We start from the raw sequence: 22,737 nt of genomic DNA on the forward strand, positions 1-22,737 counted from the left end.
GAGCAGCAGTGACTGGTGGTTCATAAAGAAATAAACTGGATGTCTCTAATGTTACATACATTTTTACAGCTGAACTAGGACCAGTCTAAAATTTTAATCTCTAACAGAGAAATTAGTCACAAAATTAAATTATAAAGGCAAAACAAAGAAAAGAAAAAAAAATCCTTGTTTTTTAATTCTTGTGTGGAGGCTTTTTTAAATTATTATTCCATCCAAACAGAAAAACTAATGTTTTTTATATCCAGCAGATGTGACTCATAAAAGAAATAATAACCAACACTGATCCAGAATCTGCAACAGTCTACAGCTTTTAACTGAGTAAAAATGGTTTTCAGTCTTTTATTTTAACCTGAACTGTATTCTAACGTGCATTTTCTTTATATTGTATCTCATTCTGCTCTTTTTTTTGTTATTTTAGTTTGTTTGCTCATGTTACTAGTAGCCTACAGCATCTTAAATCTAGTAGGGTATATGTTATTGTTCCTCATTGGCAGCTTTGTTCTTTTCCTTTTATAGCTCATCGATCATCTTGAAGCTCTGTGAAAAAGTGCTTTACAAATAAAGTTTGATTGATTGATGATTAGATCTACATATGTACGTATGTACGAGCTGCTGGTGAAAAAACTTTGGGAACCTCAACAAACAAACTGAAGAACATGAAGAACCTTTTCCACCTGTCAACATATTTCAACACAGACCGTAAATGTGTTGGATGTAAATCACAGACTGAAGTGGCTTTTTATATCTTTATATATATTATATTATATATGTGTGTGTGATGTACAGTTACAGGACAGCTACAAACCTCTGTCATGAAGAATAAAGCAAATTAACAGCGTGTATGTTGGTTTTATACGGCGATAAACACAACAGACGTCCTGTCAGATGAACAACAGACCACAATAATAAAGTTATTACCGAGAAAAACACACAACAAAGGGAAGTTTTCTGTGTTAAAGAACATTTAGCAGTGAACATAAATGTCTCAGAGCTATGTGTGTGTGTGTGTGTGTGTATATATATATGGGGGGATTTTCCCATTTATTACACGATGCAAATATTCATGTGTGATTAAAACAGTGAGGCTGTTTGATGCTTGTGTCCTAATGGAGAGGTCGAACACGCTCTTTGATCTAATGCAGAACATACACACACTCGTGATAGTCTTATAGGAAACACACCAGGCGTCATCAGTATGTCACGGCCCCGAGCCATCATCATCATCATCATCATCATCATCATCATCATAGGTTATATCAGGTTGCATGTAAATATATAAATAGAGCAGTAAAGTGGAAATAAAGGCAGCATGCAGCACACAGTCGCCTTCAGGACACAGAGACCAACAAACACACTGTTCTGTTTCAGCTCTGACTGCAGCTCCACTGTCCGCCCTTATAATAATAAAGATTTAAAGGGATACGCCAATTTTTTTTTTTTTTCATGTCTTGCCTCACTCCCGCGAGTCCATGACCAGCAGATAGACACCATCCTTTCGACTGTGCGTGCAGTAACAAGGGAGATAGAGCCCGTATCGCCCGTAATTAGCTTAGCTCAAATGCTGGAAGTGTATGGGTAGTGTTAGCCTGCCTCTACCTAAAGTCGCTAATTAGCTTAGCTCAAACGCTGGAAGTGTATGGGTAGTGTTAGCCTGCCTCCACCTAAAGTCGCTAATTAGCTTAGCTCAAACACTGGAAGTGTATGGGTAGTGTTAGCCTGCCTCCTACCCGAGCCGAAATCAACAGTCAGAAGCTGATTTAATTTTAGCTCTAAACTCTGTAAATATATCACTTTATCCACATTTCAAACATTTTTAGGTGAGAAAGTAGCCGTTTAGATCAGCAGAGTGTCGTTAATTTGTCAAAATACCAGCTGTTTACAATTTTGTTCGCACGAATTCGGCGCTACTCAAGCTAGCCGTTGTGACCAACGCACTTCCAGTTACTTTCACAAAATAAAACACCCGTTGCCCTTTACATACAGAAAACCATGACGATAGAATTTGTGCTTTTACTTTGAAATAGGAAGCTAACCTACCCTCAATGTAGCTAGCTTGAACCAAAATAAACCGTCTTTGCTTGAACCCTCCGTTTTGACCGATCTGGTCCCGTTAGCGGCATTTGACCGCTCAAGATGCCTTACCGGAGAGTTTTGTCAGCTCTGAGACGAAGATCGGCCCGCCGGTTTCCGTTTAGAGTTGCTGAAGAGTTTCTCTGATGACTTTAGGTGGAGGCAGGCTAACACTACCCATACACTTCCAGTGTTTGAGCTAAGCTAATTAGAGACTTTAGGTGGAGGCAGGCTAACACTACCTATACACTTCCAGCGTTTGAGCTAAGCTAATTACGGGCGATACGGCGCTATCTCCCTTGTTACTGCACACACAGTCGAAAGGATGGTGTCTATCTGCTGGTCATGGACTCGGGAGTGAGGCAAGACACGTAAAAAAAAAAAAAATGTTGGCGTATCCCTTTAAAAAGCATAAAGTCAATAGGAACTGCACACAGCTACAGCTACAAGGTTTCCCTCGTTAACCTACAGTCAACACCCCATAATCACAAGACAAAAGAAGAATTTTAGAAATGTCAAATTTTCTAAAAAGGGAAAATGGAAATATCACGTACATCAGCTGCAGTTGTTTTTGTGATAAAGTTGAATTGTTGTGCATTGAAGCAGCAGTGTAAGTGTTGTGTTGCTACGGAGACGCCCTGGAGAACAAAATCCTTTGCTGAAGACGTAACACACTGAAATCATAAACATCTGCCAGTATAATCGCATTATGATGTGTTTTTTTTTTAGTCTGAGGACGCACGACTGCAGAGCCTTTAAACTTCAACTTCGTCTTGATGATCATTGAGACGTTCAGACTCCACCTGTGGTTAACTCCGCCCACTGGACATGATATAGAAAAGTATATAACACACCTACTAGCTATATTCTACATAAGGTCTCAGAGATCAGAGGTGGAGGGAGCTCAGTGGCAGGAAATCTTCTCCTCGGTTGGATGATACGACAACTCTGTGAACGTCCTTTAGAGATCCAGCTGTGAAACTCCTGGAAATGTCTCCACCAGGGTATAGTTAGGCTACTAAAACTAAGACTAAAACTATAGCAGTGAAAAAATAAATCTGCAAACTGAAATAAAAATGACAATTTTTCGATAACTAAATAAAAACTACAATGAACAATACAAAACTAACTAAAACTAAACTGAATGTCAGATAACATGAGCTATAGACACAGACGGCAAGCAAGGAAACGTCACTTCCGGTTAGGGCCGGGGGGGAAAACAAACCGTGTCCCCCATACACACTCATGCAAAAACGCGGCATTTTAAACCTTTGTCAAAGGCTTTTTCGCTGTCCTGTCTTAGTTTTAATCACATGTAGGGTGAATTCAGGTATATTGGGACAATTTTTGTAAATTCATTTTCTGAGCCATTTTTTGTCATCAAGATTAATAAATAACCCAACAAATGAGATATGTCTGGATTCCTCTAGGTGTCTGCATTCTTTATGTGAAACAATTATGTGCTAAAATTATTTTGTGAGAGCACAGCACTCTATTTTAAAGGTTTTGACACACAACTATTTTTTTGCAACTTGTTTGGTAAATTGGGACAGTAGGTTTGGTAATTTGGGACACAGGCTTATGCAATGGGATTTTGCATGGAGCTGCAATTACATTAAAAAAGACATGAATAGATTGCTTATTTATGTATATTAAGCCTATAGCCTATTATTTTTATGTTGTGTATTGTTTATCATCTCGTGATTTGTAACCAAATCAACCAAATATACGAATTATTTCAACAAACAGCAGATTTAATAGCCTAAAACATATTGCGAGCAGACTATTGACCTCAGGAGAAGCAAGCTAGTTTTAAAAATACATTAATTTTTATATTTTGTTAAATATAAATATATAATAAAAGATAACTCATGACATAATAAGAGATAAAACAATCTGACCTATTTTTGAACGTCACTTCACATATTCCACATTAACCGCTGATTTGATATTCTGAAATGTACAAAGGTACTTGTTTTCCCTATATGTGTAAGAATTTCTCACTTTTAAGCATGTAAGATATGACTACACTATTGAAATATTTCAATATAAACCCAGAAACACTGTCCCAAATAACCTGAACACGCTGTCCCAAATTACCATACCACTTTGGTAATTTGGGACAGCAAGAAAATGTCCAAATTAAGAAAATGTAAACATCCTCACAAACCAATGTTTGTTTATTTTAGTACACTAATGCATCACACATCTTAATATAACTTTCATACCTACAGTAAATTAGTCATACAAATGTAATAGCCTTATATTAAATTCCAACAAAAGCACATGCCGTTTTGCTGACCTCCTGATATTTGGGGTCAGCGTCCTGTTTGATGCTGACCCCACCCCCCTGTGTGATGTCACCCAAAATATTTAATGTGACTTTTAATGTAGACATCCAAAGGAATGTATCAGCACCTTTAACTTTGCCATAGCCCATTCAAGGCAAGTGGAAGCATTGTTTTTCCTTAACTGTCCCAAATTACCTGATGTCCCAATATACCTGAATTCACCCTATATGCTGACAGAGAGCTATATTTTTAGAAACTCATCACGATCTGGGTCGATTGTTGTCCGTACATTTAAAAATATTAGGTATTTCACAGTCAGTCATATTTGTCTTCCCCCACGGCTCTGACGCTCTTTTAGTCGCCGCCGGCCGGCTCTAGACACTCGTAGACACTGCCTGAGTTATTGTGTATTATTTTGCACCGCAAATAAATTCAAAAACCACAACCTGAACTTTTATATCGGAACTTCGCACATCTTCTCCAAACGTGTAACGCTCTGACCGGAAGTGAAGGTTGCCGACCCTGCTGACTCGGTGTAGGCTATGGCTGTGAAAACTTTATATTTTAAGATGTACGGACAGCAATCGACCCAGATCGTGATGAGTTTCTAAAAATATAGCTCTTTGTCAGCATATACATGTGATTAAAACTAAGACAGGACGGCGAACAAGCGTTTGACAAAGGTTTAAAATGCCGCGTTTTTGCATAAGTGTGTATGGGGAAAACGGTTTGTTTTCCCCCACGGCCCTAACCGGAAGTGACGTTTCCTTGCTTGCCGTCTGTGTCTATAGTTTTAGTTTTCAGAGATGTCTAAAGTTGGTCTCACAGAGGCTTTCTCCTAAAACCTTAAAAACTAAGACTATCAATTCCTCAAAAATAAAAACTAAACTAAAATTGCTTAAAGGGATAGCTCAACATTTTGGCAAATTGACCCAATGCCATAATCCCTATAGTCATAGCAGTAGGTTCGTTACCTTTAATCGTCGGTGCAAGCTATTTTTAGAACGGCGGAGCAGAGCCGTGAGCTGCTCAGAGCTACGCTACGGAGGCTCATGGGATTTCTTGGTTTCCCTCATCAAACTCATCAAATACACAATCCAACAACTCCACAACGCTCTGGTGGACAAGTTGTGAGCTGCACATTCACCACGCTATGAGATAATAACACAACGTTACCACACAGAGTTGTTTTAGAGGGAAATACAGAGACTGCTTGATGAAAAACTGTCCCTGAAGGCAACGCGCATCAGCGGTTTTGCATGAATTTACCTCCACTTCCTGTCTACTAAGTGGGCGTGGTCACCATCCTACCACCTCATGTTGTGGATTTATAAAAGTTGTCAGTAGAGGAAAGTGAGCTATTTATATTTTCTTATGATAACATTAAATATTCACACAGCTATTCAACAAGATATTCAACATTACCGCACAGATGCAGGAAACTAACTGTCTTTGTCTCAACTAAACACAAAGTACAGAGTCTGACTTCTTACAAAACTCTACTTTTGCCTTGTTATTATGGGATGCAGAGTCTGAATATAGGCTACTGTGTCAGTCCTCTGTATCTCTGTTATAACCTGAGTGGAGCTGCAGAGCTGGACCCTCCGCCTTGTGCAGCCTGTCAGCGTACAGTATTTCAGCAGATAGAGGCCGTAAACGTGTGTTGAGGATGTAAATCAATCATGGAGGAGAAGTGGCTTTTTGATGCACAGTTACAGGATTACAAACCACTGTCATGAAATATTACGCACATTTACAACACACAATGTTATATATATGTGCAAATGTATGGTTAGTTTTTCATGACTGAGGACATCAGATAACATATATATATAAATGAAGAATGCACGAATGTCAACAAGACTATGCAATGTGACACCCAGGAATTATAACTAAAGTAGGCCTATATGTAAAATCGTACACAATGCACCGTTTGTAGAGTAAAGACCAAATTTTTCAGTAGGCTATTTATGGGGGAGGATCCAAATACATCACATCTGCAATAAAATACTTTTTACACAACCACCTCTTTTTCTAAAATAGTAGACACATCAGAGTTATGTGCTTTGTTCTACCTCCAGTGAAGATATCTCAATAACTATAAGACTTTGTCCCAATAAATACTGTGAAACAACTGTCGTCATCACATCCTATTTGCATATCAGCCTGTCTCCACCTCTCCCTCCCGCTTCCTGTGTTCACGTGTTTAGCCTACATTTTCAACAGTTTTTGAATAAAGTTGAATTTAAAATAAAGCTGCAGCAAATTAAAATCAGTGACTCAAACATGGCGCCAGTTTCAGACACACCTTCAGGCACCTTCACCAACCACACAGGTGAGTTACAGGTAAAAAAAAAAAAAAAAAAAAAAACTACATTCATGCAGCACAATAGCCTATACTCACACTTATCGAGTCTTTTCATGGGCCAAAGTTTATCCAACAATCTTTACATTTGCCTTTCTGTACTTTTTCTTGAAAACAAAGTCTCTAAATGTCGCTGTAAACACGTTTATGTGTCAACACCGCGGACAGTAGCAGCGAAACGCCGCCATTATAGCTACACTTCCGGGTATTAATTTGAAAAGAGAGCCTAGCCAATAGGATCGCTCCATATCAGTCACGTGGTATTCAGCTGACCAATTGGAGTATTTAGCCAAACATTAGCGAACTTTCGCGATGGTCGGTGCTAAAAACGAGTTCACCCCTTGGACAAGGTTTGTTTTGTTTGTTGTGTTTATTACGTTTATGGTGATATGGTTGATACATTAAGTGACGTCACAGTGCAGCGATTCTTTGTAGCCTAATGGGCTTAAAAAAAAAAAATCAGCTTCAAACGCGAGTCAGGTGAGGATGCAGCCTGTAAAATGTGTTTTACAGGCTGCTATTTATAGAATATGTACATGACACTGTCACGGACAGATGAGCTGGTTAATGAGCAGAAAGCCCTCAGAAAGAAGAGAAAGAAGAAGAAGCCGTAAAGTTATGCATATCTCCGTGGTGTGGCCACGTGGGGACTTTCCCATTTAGGCTATTACATGATGCAAATATGTCTGATCAAAGGAAGCACGAGGCCGTCACGTGCGCTCAGCTTGTGTTGTAGGCTACAGTAGCTTAAACCAGAGGCTGTTAGACTAGAGCTATCTGTGTGTGGATATAAGGATATCCTATAATAAAGTAAGATAAACAGCTAAATTTATATATTTATTGTGTGATTCCTGCACAGACAGAGAATGAAAGAATGAATGGATGGATCGATGGATGGATGAAGGTCATGGTTTGTTGTATCGCGCAGGCCGTCCTGCTCTGTGTGAACAGTATTTAGACTAAAGATGCTGTTTGAAACTTGTGTAAAACGAAATATATTAATGTGTAAAACAAAACTTACAACCTATAAATGAATAATAATTTTCATATTTTAAATCACTTTAGCTTTTTTTTAAATTTGATTTGTATTGCTTTTCTTGCTGAAAATGGCTAAAAAGCATAATATTAAAATAAATAATAGTAGGTTAGGATACTTTATTATTATTATTATTATTATTATTATTATTATTATTATTATTATAGGACACGTGAAATTAACTGTTCGATCCTGACATGAATCCTCTTCCCGTTTAAATTAAATTAAATTAAATTAAACATTTAAATATTTGCCTATACCTAGGCTACATATTATTTCCTTTCACATTTTTTTCTAAATAATCAATGCAAGATTGGCAAACAGGTCGAAAATCAGGCGTAACTTTATGTAGTAGGCTAGGCCTACATATCCATAGGTTATTAGGCCTATAGGCCTGTTTCCTCCCATTAATGTAGTAGTATAGTAATAGTGTTTTAGAACATGTAGCCCTGTATAATTCCTCGGCTGTTTTATATTATAGAGCTGTTATAATGATTCATCTGTAATTTTAAATATGTCTTTTTCCCATTTACATAAATTAACGGATCAAACGTGTTGAGACTTCACGGCCTTCATTAAAATCCAGTAGCTGCTTTACGTTGCATTCAGTGTCGTGCAGGTCAAAGAGAGAAACCTGAGAGCTTCTAGGGATTTAATTAAATGACTCATTAAGGGACGTGATAAACAAAACAAAAAAGAGGATATTTATAAGAAAAGCTGCTGCTGCTGCTGCTGCTGCAGGGACCAAACGAGGCGCAGCAAGAACAAAGAAAGACGAGAACAGAAACGTAAACAAATGAAAACATAAAGTGAATAAACATGAATAATTAAAGTGAAGTGTCTAGATCTGCAGCTTTCTTTTTTATACTATATATATTTTTTAATAGAGACTCACTGTGAGAGGCCGAGAACCACCGCGTCCACTCCACAGTCCACAGTCCACAGTCCACGGTCCTTCTCGGTCCCAAAACAGGAGTCTCACTTCAGGACAACACACACTGACCGTCAAGTCCAGTAAATGGTCACCAACTATCACCCCCCCTCTAACCTCCACCCCCTCCACCCTAAAACCTCCAGCGCCTTTGAACCATGTGTCTGAAGGAGCCATAAGTGAAGATCCAGGCAATGGAGCAAATGGAGGTTTGTACTGACTCAGGCCTTGTGCAAAGACCTGCATGTATGTGCAGGATGTAGAAAATAAATCACATTAATATCAAAGTATCACAGATTTAACAGATGCATGTTAGATATTTAACATTTAAAGAAGGTGAAACATGAAAACACACATATTTGGGCTGATTACGCATGTTGATCGCTGTCATATCTGTAATAAAGAGGCTGCTGCAGGATGTTAGATCCATTCCTCTCTCACAGTTGGATAACTTCTGCACTCCAGACTGCGGAACTAAAACCCGCTGAATTAGTTGGTGCAAAGCTCGTGAAACGGTGTAAAATAGTAAATCCCAGTTATCCAGTGAAGTTCTGGTTGGTTTGGAAACCCGGTGCACGCGTGAATAATGAGATCTCACGCTGCTCTGGATTTAAAAACCACTGGAAGATTAAAACACAAAAAAATAGTGAATTCTCAACAGGCCTGTTTGATTTTATTGTATTTAATTTAGTCTTGATGGCCTTTTACATGATGTGATTACTGTTTTGGAGTCCTGTGGCTCTGCAGCAGCCGTCCGTCTGTCCCACTACACACGCACTCTACGCATCTGTGTGTGTGTGTGAGTGTGTAGGCTAAGTGTGTGTAAGTGTGGTACAAAGGAGTTGGAAAGGTCTTTGCTGTTCATTTCCATTCAGTGTTTAATTTATTACGGGTTAATGAATCGGAAATAACATCAGCATCAGGATTACTCATCATAATATACATCAACACCATATCGTGTGTGTGTGTGTGTGTGTGTGTGTGTGTGTGTGTGTGTGTGTGTGTGTGTGTGTGTGTGTGTGTGTGTGTGTGTGTGTGTGTGTGTGTGTGTGTGTGTGTGTGTGCGCGCGCGTGTGTGTGTGAGAGAGTGGGGGAAAGAGAGAGGTAGAGAGTGGTATAGAGAGAGAGTTTTATTAGGCTCATAACTCTGCAGCCTCTGGAGGAAGCTGTAAGCATTAAAGCTGAAGGCCAGATCTGTGCACACTGCAGAAACAGCTCAGGAGGGAGCTGCACGTGCTGCTGCATATTAGAAAAATGCCACAACATTTTTGCTATGGTGTGATAACACTGGAAAACACAGTGGGACGCAGTGTGTGTGTGTGTGTGTGTGTGTTTGAGGAGCAGAGCTTATAGGGCTTCAGTGTGTTCTCATGCAACTGGGATATTCTGCTGCCAAGATTTTTTATTTATTTTTCTTCTGCAGAGTTTTAAATAAAAATAGAAGAAAATGTACAAAATGTTCACTTCAGGTAACATCCGAGGCTCTGCAGGGCTTCATCCTGCAAACATTACAACATTTTGCATTTGATTGTATTGTAGCCTATAATGTGTAGCAACTCGTCACACTGGAGGAAAATGCATGAATACATGGTGACCATTAACTGAAAAACGAAAGCTGAGACATTATGACACTTTACTGACAACTCAATAAGAATCCAGGCTGTTCTCCTTTGTCCCAGCTGAAGAATGGGAGGTCACATGAAATAATACAATGGCGACATCTAGCGGCCAAACGCCTTAATGACAATATAGTCAATTGGTTTGGGCTTATTTATTTAGATTTTACATTTTTTAATATTGCTTATTTAAAAGGAAATATTAACATTTTAATATTACTATGAATATTTTAATGTAAATGTAGTTTATTTATACAGCCCTTTACAACAAACCTTTCGGTGTACCAAAGTGCATTACAGGAGGTAAGAAATGAGAACAATTAAAAAACAGTAAAAAAAGTAATAAAATACAGCAAAATCAAATAAGATAAAACAAGATAAAAGTGTTATCACGTTACTGGGTATTAAAAGCCATCCTAAGTAAATGGGTTTTTAGCCTAGATTTGAAGAGGCCCAGGTCAGAAATGAGACACATCTCGGTGGGGAATTAATGAATGAATGAAAAAAAATAGGCCTAAGTATCAAATCATAATAAAGGAGTAGGAAAAAGTATGCACTTTTTTTTAAATTCCCACCCCTTTCTACTCATCATGGTTTTTATATGTCTTCTACATACATATCCATACTACATAAAAATACAAAACATCCATACCAACCTGTAATATATGTTTATCTTCCATTCCATATACCTATTTAGAAATATTTTTTTATGCCTCTTTTTAAATATAGTTATTTTTGTACTGTACCCTAGAATTAGAGATACTCCCTTTGGAAAGAACAATACACTTATTTGACTCACCAACTGGACTGATCTCAAAGCTCAATACACGGATTAATGACTGTTAATGACACTTGAATATTAAGTACAAATGGGAAAAGGACTTGGATTCCAACTACAACAATCAAGAATTGGAAACAATCCTTAGGACTCACAAACCTTTTTAAGTTCAACTAAACACAGACTGACTCAATTTAATGTCTTGTATCGCACATATAACACCCCTTATAGATTAAACCACATGTATCAATCAGTCTCTTCATGTTGGACAAGATGCACTAATGATGGTAATCTAACCCACATGCTATGGGACTGTAAGAGCCTTCAGCCGTTTTGGCGGCTGTATACCCCTATGACCCCCTGGTAGCTATTCTTGGGGACCTAAACAGACTTCACAACTTCACACTGTATCAGAAAAATGTTATTTTATTATCCATTACAGCCACTAAAAATGCATTTTAAAAAATTTGAATACAGTAATATGCTTTATTGTCATTGTAAACAGCGTAACAACGAAATTGGTTTGGGATACCCTAACAATAGTGCAATACTATGACAATAAATGAGACAATAAATGTAAATGTAAATATAAAAGCAATAGTATATAAAAATGATAAAACACAGCATACTAAAACTATAAACTATCCCACCCACACATCATTCATTCACAACATCTTATTGTTCAAGAGCCTGATGGCACAAGCGTAAAAAGTAATAATAATAATGGATTACATTTGTGCTTTTCTATACCTGATACACAAAGCACTTACAGTACTACTAGTAACTACTGACGGAAGCGTGGCAGCCAAACGACCACCACCATGATCATTCATACACATTCACACAAGGCAAGTTGGGTAAGGTGTCTTATCCAAGGACACGACGACAGAGACTGTGTGGGATTCGAACCGCCAACCCTCTGGTTATTGGATGACCTGCTCTACCCCACTCTACGCCACTGCTAGGGCTGGGTATCGTTTGCATTTTCATCGATTCCGATTCCTATTTCGATTCCGATTCTTTTCGATTATCGATTCCGATACCAATATTAATTAGAAAGTAAATAAATATAGTATGTTTTTGTATAACGTTACTAGGGCTGCCTCCAAATAGTCGACCAAGCAAAAATCACTGACTGACCAAAATTTAATTGGTCGCAGGAAAACAACAACAACATTAAGGAGCTGTGTCTTGTCAAAATTAAGTCAAAATCAATATGACTGAACAGTATAAAGGCTAGGGGTGGGACGATATGGGTAGCTCACGATTCGATACTGTGGCGATATTTGGCCCACGATATAATGATAATATCACGATACACGATATCTGCGATATTCGATATATTGCAAGAAAGTTCATCAACGATATATCACGATATATGTGAATGAAAAAAAAAACATAAAAAGGAAAAAGTCTCATGCATTTATTCCAAAACTTTGTACAATGTACAAATGAATAAACACTGTACAGCTGGAGACATTAAAGTGCATGAACATTAATAACATGTCTTATGTAAACCAAGACAGTGCTTTATGATACTGAAAAGTCAGTAGCAACTTGTTTTATGTAATTTTCCATTCATGGTATTTAAAAATCATTTTCTGTAACATTATAAGACAGCGCCGCCCCCATTTTATACAAGTGCAAGTTACAACAACATATTTCAATTGGATTTAGGTCTGAAACATGATTTATTATTTTAAAAAAAAATTGAAAAAAAAAATTTTTTTTGAAATTTTTTTTTTTTGAAAAAAAAATCGATATTTAAATATTGAATATCGATATCGTATCGCGGTATAACGTATCGCGATTATATTGCCATATCGATTTTTTTGCCCACCCCTAATAAAGGCTATAGAGGGCTTTTAATTTGAAGGGCCAGATACAGGAAGTTGTGACACTCACTCGCTGTCAGTTTTTTGTTGTTGTTGTTGTTGTGGTTACACGGCACGGCAGAGGCCTGTACTGCGAAGCCAGTTTAGTGGGTTAGCGAGGTATGTTGAGTGTAAAGCCAGCCTCTCCTGTACTGCGAAGGTGGCTGTCTTTTAACGAGGCTAGATCACCATGGTAACTTACGTATGCTTAGCTCATAACCTGGTCCCGACCAGGTTATGTTCAGAGTTTAATCATAAAACCGGCTATAAAAGCGCCGCTGTTTCACTATTTTAACTCATTTACAGCTGGCGGCACCTTTACTTTGAAAGTCCAGTGGAGCTGGATCAGAGCGGAGCGTTTGTACGGAGGGAGAGATCAGCTGATCACTGCTGCTGACTTTCTCTCTGAGCGTCTCCGCTGAGTCTCCGCCTACAGTTGTTCTCCTCACCCGTTGAGCTGAGCGTCAGGAGCTCATTATATATTAGACTATAGCCTATATTTTACTTTTATATACAGTCAGTCACCACTGATAGAAGTTGTTCCCTAACTGCCGCCCCTAAAAGTTTGTGTGTTGCCTCTAGACCCTGTACCTCTTGCCAGAGGGCAGCAGGGTAAAGAGGCTGTGACCGGGGTGAGATGGATCACCGAGGATCCTCTTGGCTCTGTTGAGACAATTCTCTGAGCCTGTTTTATGACTCCCTGCGGGGCTTTCCTGTCCTTTACAGTGCGGCCGGCGTACCACACTGTAATGCCGTATGTCAGTACTCTCTCCACTGTAGAGCAGTAGAAGGTTTGCATCAGGTTTGCCTCCAGGTGAAACTTCCTGAGCATTCTCAAGAAGTGCGGTCTCTGCTGAGCTTTGCTGACCGTCGCTGTTGTGTTGGTGTTGGGTTTATTGATGGATTTGATTTCATTCTTCCAATTGTCAATCTCTCTCTCTCTCTCTCTCTCTCTCTCTCTTTCTCACTATGTCCTGTAGAGAAGAAGAAGCAGAAGTTTTAGGGAGGTGATGAGTCACAAACTCTTCAGTCAGTGATGTCATATCCCGACAGGTTCACCTGTTTACAAACATTTTCTCTTCACTGCTGCACTTTGCATTTTATTTTACTCCCATAATCATCAGCTGTGGAAACAGCAACCGATCAAACTCACATCACAATCGTCAGTCGAAAGTCTGGATTCTCTGCAAGGTCACGAAGCTGCTGCAGAGCTGAATCCTGCAGGTTGTTTCCATGCAGGTCCAGGTGTCTCAGGTGGGAGGGGTTGGACTTCAGAGCTGAGACCAGAGAAGAACAGCTGATCTCTGACAAACTGCAGCTCCCCAATCTGAATAAGGAATAAAAGAAGAAGATAAAGTGATTGATAATTGATCAGATGTGTCATGATCAATGATCAGTGTCTAAAATGAGTAGAGGGACTTTGTCCTTCTGTAGGAAGAACTACAACACTGACTACAACACTGTGATTCAGGACTGAACTGGATCAAAGTTTAACGGTCCAGTCCTGATCCAGGACTAAGGTCTTTCTTGTGTGTTGTGTGAGTTGTACCAGTGAGGACTGAAGTGAAATGAGCTGAAAGTGAAGAATCACTACCAGTGTGAGAGAAGAATAGAAACATGAGACAACAACTATTTCAAACGTCCTTCATTCATTAAATCAAAGTCAATGATTCAAGTTCTGAGTGAAGATCAATCAGGTTCAGTTGTGGATCAAAAATCTCAGATCTACAACAGTAACAGTCAGTGAACTCACTGTAGAATCTCCAGTCTACAGTCTGGACTCTCCAGAAAACCACTCAGATCCTTCACTCCTGAATCCTGCAGCTTGTTGTAGCCCAGGTCCAGGTGTCTCAGGTGGGAGGGGTTGGACTTCAGAGCTGAGACCAGAGAAGGACAGCTGATCTCTGATAAACTGCAGTCCACCAATCTGAATAAAGAGTAAAAACAGTGAATTGAGGACAAAGCTCCTTGTTGACAGCGTTCAGTGTTTCATTATCTGTTCAGAGCTGAAAAAGCTTCAGAAAGAACAAGTTTAGAAAGTGAAAGTCCAACATGTGAAGCAACAGGAAGCAGGTTAAACAGTCACATAGAGAGAACAGCTCATTAATATTCATGAGAAGCTGCTGCTGCTTCAACACAGTCGCAGTGACTCTGCCTCTTCACCTGTCAGCTCCACCTGTGGCTCCATCTAAACAAACTTATGTTGTGCAGCCACATTGATCAGAGATTTACTGATGATGCTGAAGTTTTCAGACAACTAACAAGGGCCGCGTTTCCCAGATTTGTTAAGAAGCTCTTAGCGCTAAGATCTTCTTTGGAGCGCTCTTAAGAGCGCTGTGAAAGAAGAACGTGTTTCCCAGAGTCGCTCTTAGCTTAAGAAGATCTTTCACTAAGAAGGAAATGTAAGATCGACCTGACCCACTCTTTTGAGTCGTCTTAGCGACTTTTTAGCACTTTTTCAAGGCAAATCAATATCACACTAAGCAAGATTTAAACAGTGCACATCGTATGTTTAAAACATATTAAATATGTGCCGAAATAAAAAATAGAGATAAAAAATAAAATAAGAACAATAACCTAAATATGAGGAATAACGTGTGCTCTGCACATCAGGCACACAAATAAAATTAATCATCATGACTATCATTTATCATAATTTTTACGCACACATCCACGTCCCATATCTGCATGAACATCAAAAACACAGCCGTTCTTAAATCAACCCCTAGTGTCGCTGTTGCATCGTGTTTTTATGCAGTGGGCAGCTTCTTGGTGTGGTGGGGGCATCGCAAGCAAGGGTCAGTGTCACGGAGTGTGGCAGCCGTGACACCGATCCTCCCGTGCCATTTTATGCTGGCACTAAAAAGACTTTCACTCATTAACACTCCACTGCCTAAATATATATGTAGCCTATATACATATGTATAGCATTGATCATTCAGTGATGATGAGAAAAGAAAAACGTGTTGACCACCAAAATAATTTTCTATTGGGTGGATTTGAACCCAGACCACAGCAATGCTTCAACTTGCAGTGGGGATACTCTATGAAGTGAGCTATTTGCTACCTTGTGTTTTCATCCTTTCCAGAGTTGTCTGGCTGTAAACCAGCCAGCCCCTGTGCACATTTTTATTTTTATTTTCACACACATCAATCACATGGTCACGCAGCCGTCTGGCCGCATCTTTACGCGGCTGTGCCGTGTCACCTACGGCCAGTCTGTCGCTGCCCGAGACCAACGCGGCAACAACAGCGGAGAAGTTTCTAATCAGGCCTGCCGACACCTGTGTTAACCCCATGTTTGACAAGTGGAAATCCCGTTTTCGGTTTATTCATCGCCCGTCGGTGCAGCTGTGCTTGTCACTGTGTGTGATTTATGTGCGTAATAGGTGGCGTGTGATATAATAATCGATTTGCCTGGCATCGATTGATTCAGTTTCAGTACTGTGGTGGTGGACAGCTCCCGTTAAGAGCTTCTTAAGAAGCTTCTTTGGCGTGATCTTAAGAAGGCAGTTAAAGGGATAGTTCACCCAAAATTCAAATTTCACTCATTATCTACTCACCCTCATGTCAACTAAGAGCTGTGAGAATTTTCAGAGTCCTCCGTGCCTTCTCTGAGTTACGGGTGGGGTCCGCGCAGCAGTATTTGTCCATATAATGGTTGTCAATGGACACCAACTTTCTTTGTCCAAAAAGACACACCAAAAAACATCCAAATACCTCCATAGTGCTCGTCTGTAATGTCCCTCTTGTCTTGAAGCCCCGACATGAGAAATTTTTCCGCCGGTCAGTGCAAATCACGCGAGATTGGCACTGACACAGGAAGAGCAGTGAACTGAGACACTGGGAGCTTCCGCTACAAACAAGCTTAAAATATAGACTTATTTATTTTTTTTCGGAACAATTTCTCATGTCGGGGCTTCAATACAAGAGGGACATTACAGACGAGCAGTATGGAGGTATTTGGATGTTTTTTGGTGTGTCTTTTTGGACGAAGAAAGTTGGTGTCCATTGACAACCATTATATGGACAAATACTGCTGCACGGACCCCCCCGTAACTCAGAGAAGGAACGGAGGACTCTGAAAATTCTCACAGCTCTTAGTTGACATGAGGGTGAGTAGATAATGAGTGAAATTTGAATTTTGGGTGAACTATCCCTTTAAGAACGCATCTGGGAAACACCCGTATCTTAGCGCTCCTTCTTAGCCGAACCCTTCTTAAGAGCCTTCTTAAGTCCTTAAGAAAGATCGAATCTGGGAAACGCGGCCCTTAGCGCTAAGATCTTCTTAGGAGCGCTCTTAAGAACGCTGTGAAAGAAGAACGTGTTTCCCAGAGTCGTTCTTAGCTTAAGAAGATCTTTCACTAAGAAGGAAATGTAAGATCGAGCTGACCCACTCTTACGAGTCGTCTTAGCGACCAACGCTCACTTTTTCAAGGCAAATCAATATCACACTAAGCAAGATATTTAAACAGTGCACATTGTATGTTTAAAACATATTAAATCATGTGCCGAAATAAAAAATAAAGAGATAAAAAATAAAATAAGAACAATAATAAACTAAATATGAGGAATAACATGTGCTCTGCACATCAGGCACACAAATAAAATTAATCATCATGACTATCATTTATCATAACTTTTTACGCACACATCCACGTCCCATATCTGCATGAACATCAAAAACAACCGTTCTTAAATCAACCTCTAGTGTCGCTGTTGCATCGTGTTTTTACGCAGTGGGGAGCTTCTTGGTGTGGTGGGGGCATCACAAGCAAGGGTCAGTGTCACGGAGTGTGGCAGCCGTGACACCGATCCTCCCGTGCCATTTTATGCTGGCACTAAAAAGACTGTCACGCATTAACACTCCACTGCCTAAATATATATGTAGCCTGTATACATATGTATTGCATTGATCATTCAATGATGATGAGAAAAGAAAAACGTGTTGACGACCAAAATAATTTTTTAGTGGGTGATTTGAACCCAAACCACAGCAATGCTTCAACTTGCAGTGGGGATACTCTATCAAGTGAGCTATTTGCTACCTTGTGTTTTCAACTTTTCTAGAGTTGACCCTCGGCACGTTTTTATTTTTTATTTATCAATCACATGGTCACGCAGCCGCCTCGGCGGCATCATTACGCGGCTGTGCCGTGTCATCTACGGCCAGTCCGTCACTGCCCGTGACCAACGCGGCAACAACAGCGGAGAAGTTTCTAATCAGGCCCGTGGACACCGGGACCTGTGTTAACCCCATGTTTGGCAAGTGGAAATCCCGTTTTCGGTTTATTCATCGCCCGTCGGTGCAGCTGTGCTTGTCACTGTGTGTGATTTATGCGCATATTAGGTGGCGTGTGATATAATAATCAATTTGCCTGGCATCGATTGATTCAGTTTCAGTACTGTGGTGGTGGACAGCTCCCGTTAAGAGCTTCTTAGGAAGCTTCTTTGGCGCGATCTTAAGGTTCTCCTAAGAAGGCAGTTAAGAACGCATCTGGGAACCCGTGTCTTAGCACTCCTTCTTAGCCGAACCCTTCTTAACTCATTGAGTGCCGCGCTCCTTTCCAAAGTTTTAGTCAAGTGTACCGGCAATTTAGACCATTTTTGACTTTTTATGTAGAGCCACAGTGTATTCTATATTATTGCCACCAACACATACTGTGGCTCAATTGAAAGGTTTACCTTAATGCTTCAAGTGGCCACAAACCGTTTGTTTCTACGTGCCTCTGTTCCTGAGAAAAGTCAAGCTAAACATGGCTGGGTTTCACCAAAATCCCTCCTTTTTTTCTAGAAAAGGAGATAGAGCGTCTTTTATGAAAGGTGCGCTGTTTGTGTCTGTCGCTCTTCTGACACTCGCATTTCTGGATCAAAGGGCTCGTATAAGATAAATATATACAACAGTTGTTGTTCTATTCACAAAACCACCATCGGGGGCGGGGGGGGCGCCACTAAACAACAATAACACAGACGCACCGTGCCGTGTCACAGCTTCTCCCCGCGGAACGTGAGGGTCTGTCGGCCACCGCGGCTCGGGAAGACCGGTCCCGCCGGTGGTCGCGGTCCTTCTGTGGTTCGGGTCGGTGATGCCGGTCTGCTTTGGTCCAGAGACCATCAGATTTTACCGCGGGAGGACTTTGGGGAGGACACGGTGTTGCTCCAGCTGAAGACCGGGCGGACTGTCGGCTGAGAGCTTCCTGGTTCAGCTCCGAGCAGCTGGAGCAGCTGGAGCAGCAGCGCGGGTGAGAGCAGAGCAGCTGCGCTGCATCTGCATGCAGAACTCCGTTTGCAGAAGCCGAGTTATGATAAAAACTTCCAGATCATGAGCTGTCATGTGACTTTGATCGTCATCTATTTCAGTTCTCCTCGTCGTAGAGTCCCCAAATTTACATATAATGTGTATTAAAGTGTCTATTTTCATAATTTAAAAAAAAGCAAAAAACGTAAAATTACGTTTTCGGCACTCAACGCATGGGAACGAAAAACGAGAAATTACGTGGTTGGCACTCAATGAGTTAAGAGCCTTCTTAAGTCCTTAAGAAAGATCGAATCTGGGAAACGCGGCCAAGAAAGGCTAAACTCTGTTGCCATGAGCCGGTGCATATTCTCATTTTTCCAGGTCATAGTATTTCAAAGGAGGTTAAATCGAAAGCAACTGGACTTAGTTATTTGTCTAAGAAGACGTTTCACCTCTCATCCAAGAGGCTTCATCAGTTCATGTAGCATCTGACCAGGCTGGGACTGGTCCAACTATCTGGTGTGGAGACTCACTATTTAACCTCTTGTGTGGGCGTTCACAAGGGGTGATGATGTCACTGGTTCCCTTTTGTGCTCCAAGTGCCAACGACAGTCGTTTAAATGACTGTCTTTGATGGAAAGTTGGTTTCGACTTCGTTAGTGCCTTATGTTGTTGTAACAACAGTCGTTGGAGGCACTTGCCACTTGTGAACAGTTGTTGTTCTTTGAGGCTAGATTGTTGAATCTCCTGGGAAGGGATGAAAGGGCAGCATTGTAATTTGGAGATAGGTGGTGTCTGAGACCACCTCCCCTGTTGAGGGATGGTTTCTCTATTTTTACATAGATGGCTTCTTTGACTCCTCTTTCAAACCATCTGTCCTCTCTGTCCAGGATTTGGACATTGCTGTCCCCAAAGGAGTGGGCTTTCTCCTTGAGATGTAAATGGACAGCAGAGTCCAGGCCTGAGGAGTTTGCTCTCCTGTGTTGGGCCATGCGTTTATGCAGTGGTTGTTTTGTTTCTCCAATGTAGAGGTCTTCGCATTCCTCGTTGCATTGGACTGCATACACCAGATTGCTTTTGTGGATGTGTGGTGTTTTGTCCTTGGGATGTACCAGTCTCTGTCTGAGTGTGTTGCTGGGTTTGAAATACACAGGGATACGGTGTTTGTTAAAGATCCTCCTGAGTTTTTCTGATACTCCAGACACATATGGAATGACTATGTTGTTTCTCTTGTTTTGTCTTTCTTTCTCAACCACTTTGCTGGTTTTCTTTCTGGAAGCAGCTGCAGTTTTCACAAAGGTCCAGCTAGGGTAACCACAAGTTGTGAGGGCGCCTCTCAGGTGCTTGTGTTCTGCCCCTTGGGCCTGTGAGCTGGTGGGCACGTTATCAGCTCTGTGTTGCAAGGTTCTGATAACACCAAGCTTATGTTCCAGAGGGTGGTGAGAGTCGAAAAGTAGATATTGGTCTGTATGTGTGGGTTCTCTGTATACCCCAATGTGGAGGCTCCTGTCCTTTTTCATATGGACGTCACAATCTAAGAAAGGCAGACTATTGTCCTTGACATCCTCTCTGGTGAACTTGATGTTTTTGTCCACTCAGTTAATGTGTTCGGTAAAAGCTTGTACCTCTTTGGTTTTGATTTTTTTTTTTTTTAAAGTATATTTTTGGGGGGGCTTTTTTGCCTTTATCTGATAGCACAGTGAGATGGACAGGAAAGGGGGAGGCAGAGAGAGAGGGGGAATGACATGCAGGAAAGGTCTGCCCGACGCGGGATTCGAACCGGGGACGCCTGCGTTGAGGACTGTAGCCTCTACATGGGGCGGCCGCTTCAACCACTGCGTCACGCACCGCCCCAGCTAGTTCATGACCAATATTAACAAAGAATTTGTTAAATTGTTCAGCTATCTCAAATGGACTGTTAAGAGAATTTACACCATCAAGGAAGACGGAAGGCAGCTCTGAAGCAGTTCTTTCTTTTTGCAACAACTGATTTATCACTTTCCATGTGGTTTTAATATCATTTGAGCAGTTCTTAAATTTTTCACTGTAGTATTTCTTTTTTACAAATCTAATGGAATGAACATATTTATTTCTATAGGCTTTGTAAGCACTATGGGTAAGAGGAGTAGGATTAGGGACTGTTCGTTATTTATCATCAGTGCCACCGGAGGGACTCACAGGACTTTTTTTTTTTTTTTACATGACCCCCCTGTTGGAGTCAGTAAATTTTAACATGACCCTGCATTAAGCCTTATCAAAAGATACATGACCCCCCCCCCCCCCCCCCCCCCTCAGCCATCGACACGTGACATCGCATCACGTAGCGCGTGACACTACATTATTTCATTTTGACAACTAGTGCAACACCTTCTCATCACAATGCCATTTATCAGCTGTTATTAAAACCCAACTCATCAATAACAGAATCGCGATTTTGGACCAGCTCACATTACACAACAAGCCATTAACAATTAATCCACACTCAAACCGAAGCAACAATAATGTGAACCGTACTCAACAACAACGTATTATTACAAGGTTTACGACAGATATGACAGACAACTGTGTGTGTGTGTGTGCGTGTGTGTGTAAGAAAGAGAGGGAAAGAGAGAGAGAAAGTACGTAAAACCAGCTAACTGTTAGCTACCGTAGCTCAGGCGTCGGTCTCCCGTCAGGTAAAAGCTGCCATTTATTCCTCAAATGTAGTTCATGAAGTTGAGCCTCTCCGGTACAGTTATCCATCACTGCAGTTGAATTAGCCGCTAAACTGCTGGACTCTAAAACCGAGGGGGCGTCTGTTTGTTTACAATTCACAAAAGCAACGTGAACGTACGTGCTGCTCAGACTATGTAGAGTTACGCAATGAGGCAGGCAGGCAGCGTAGCCTCTGTACGGTACTGAAGTTAAACTCACTCACCCATAAAATACGTGCTAAGCCGCGGGCAAAATCCTTATTGAGTTCTTGGCGAAGCGGTTAGCATCGTCGCCTGCGGTGCGGGAGACCCGGGTTCGAAACCAACTCAGGGCAGATCAGGGCAACATAAAATAACGTTGTGATTCGGGGGCTGTTGCTCTCATTGTCATCAGTGCTTGCAGCTTTGAAATGTCCCGTTTTTGTTTTGTTTTTGTTTTCTGCGGGCATTGCAGTGTCCTCCAGACAAAATGTTGAATGACCCCCCCTCACTGACCTTTTTTTTTTAGTGGACCCACCCCTCAACAAAGAATATTATGACATGACCCCCCCCCCATTTTCCTCCGGTGGCCCATTCCATAAATAACGAACGGTCCCTTAGAAACATATTTTCTGTACAGTTTGTTCTTTTTCCTTAAAAGTTTCAGCAAATCATTTGTAAACCAAGGCTTGTTGAAGTCTTGGCTCTTCTTAGTAAAATTACCAACTGGAAAACAATCATTGAAACAACCATTAATGACTTTAATAAAATGTTGATATGCATAGTCAGCATGATTTTCCTCATAAAGATCATTCCATGAGGTTCTGGCAAGCATATCTTTGAATTTAGAAATATTTCCTTTACTC

At 40.7% G+C, this 22,737-nt stretch overlaps 1 protein-coding gene across 1 annotated transcript in view; it reads right to left on the reverse strand.

Annotated features, from left to right (window-relative positions):
* LOC310998628 (uncharacterized protein) overlaps positions 1-22,737 on the reverse strand; it is a gene marked incomplete at its 3' end in the record, with an annotated part of 98,412 nt that overhangs the window by 6,960 nt on the left and 68,715 nt on the right. The window contains exon 15 of the mRNA XM_083988775.1: positions 14,715-14,888. Within this exon, the coding sequence (XP_083844901.1) occupies positions 14,715-14,888 (174 nt within the window). The remainder of the gene's footprint in view (positions 1-14,714; positions 14,889-22,737) is intronic.

This window comes from Trachurus trachurus (genome assembly GCF_905171665.1).
Source record: "Trachurus trachurus genome assembly, chromosome: 15".
Lineage (NCBI taxonomy): Eukaryota > Metazoa > Chordata > Actinopteri > Carangiformes > Carangidae > Trachurus > Trachurus trachurus.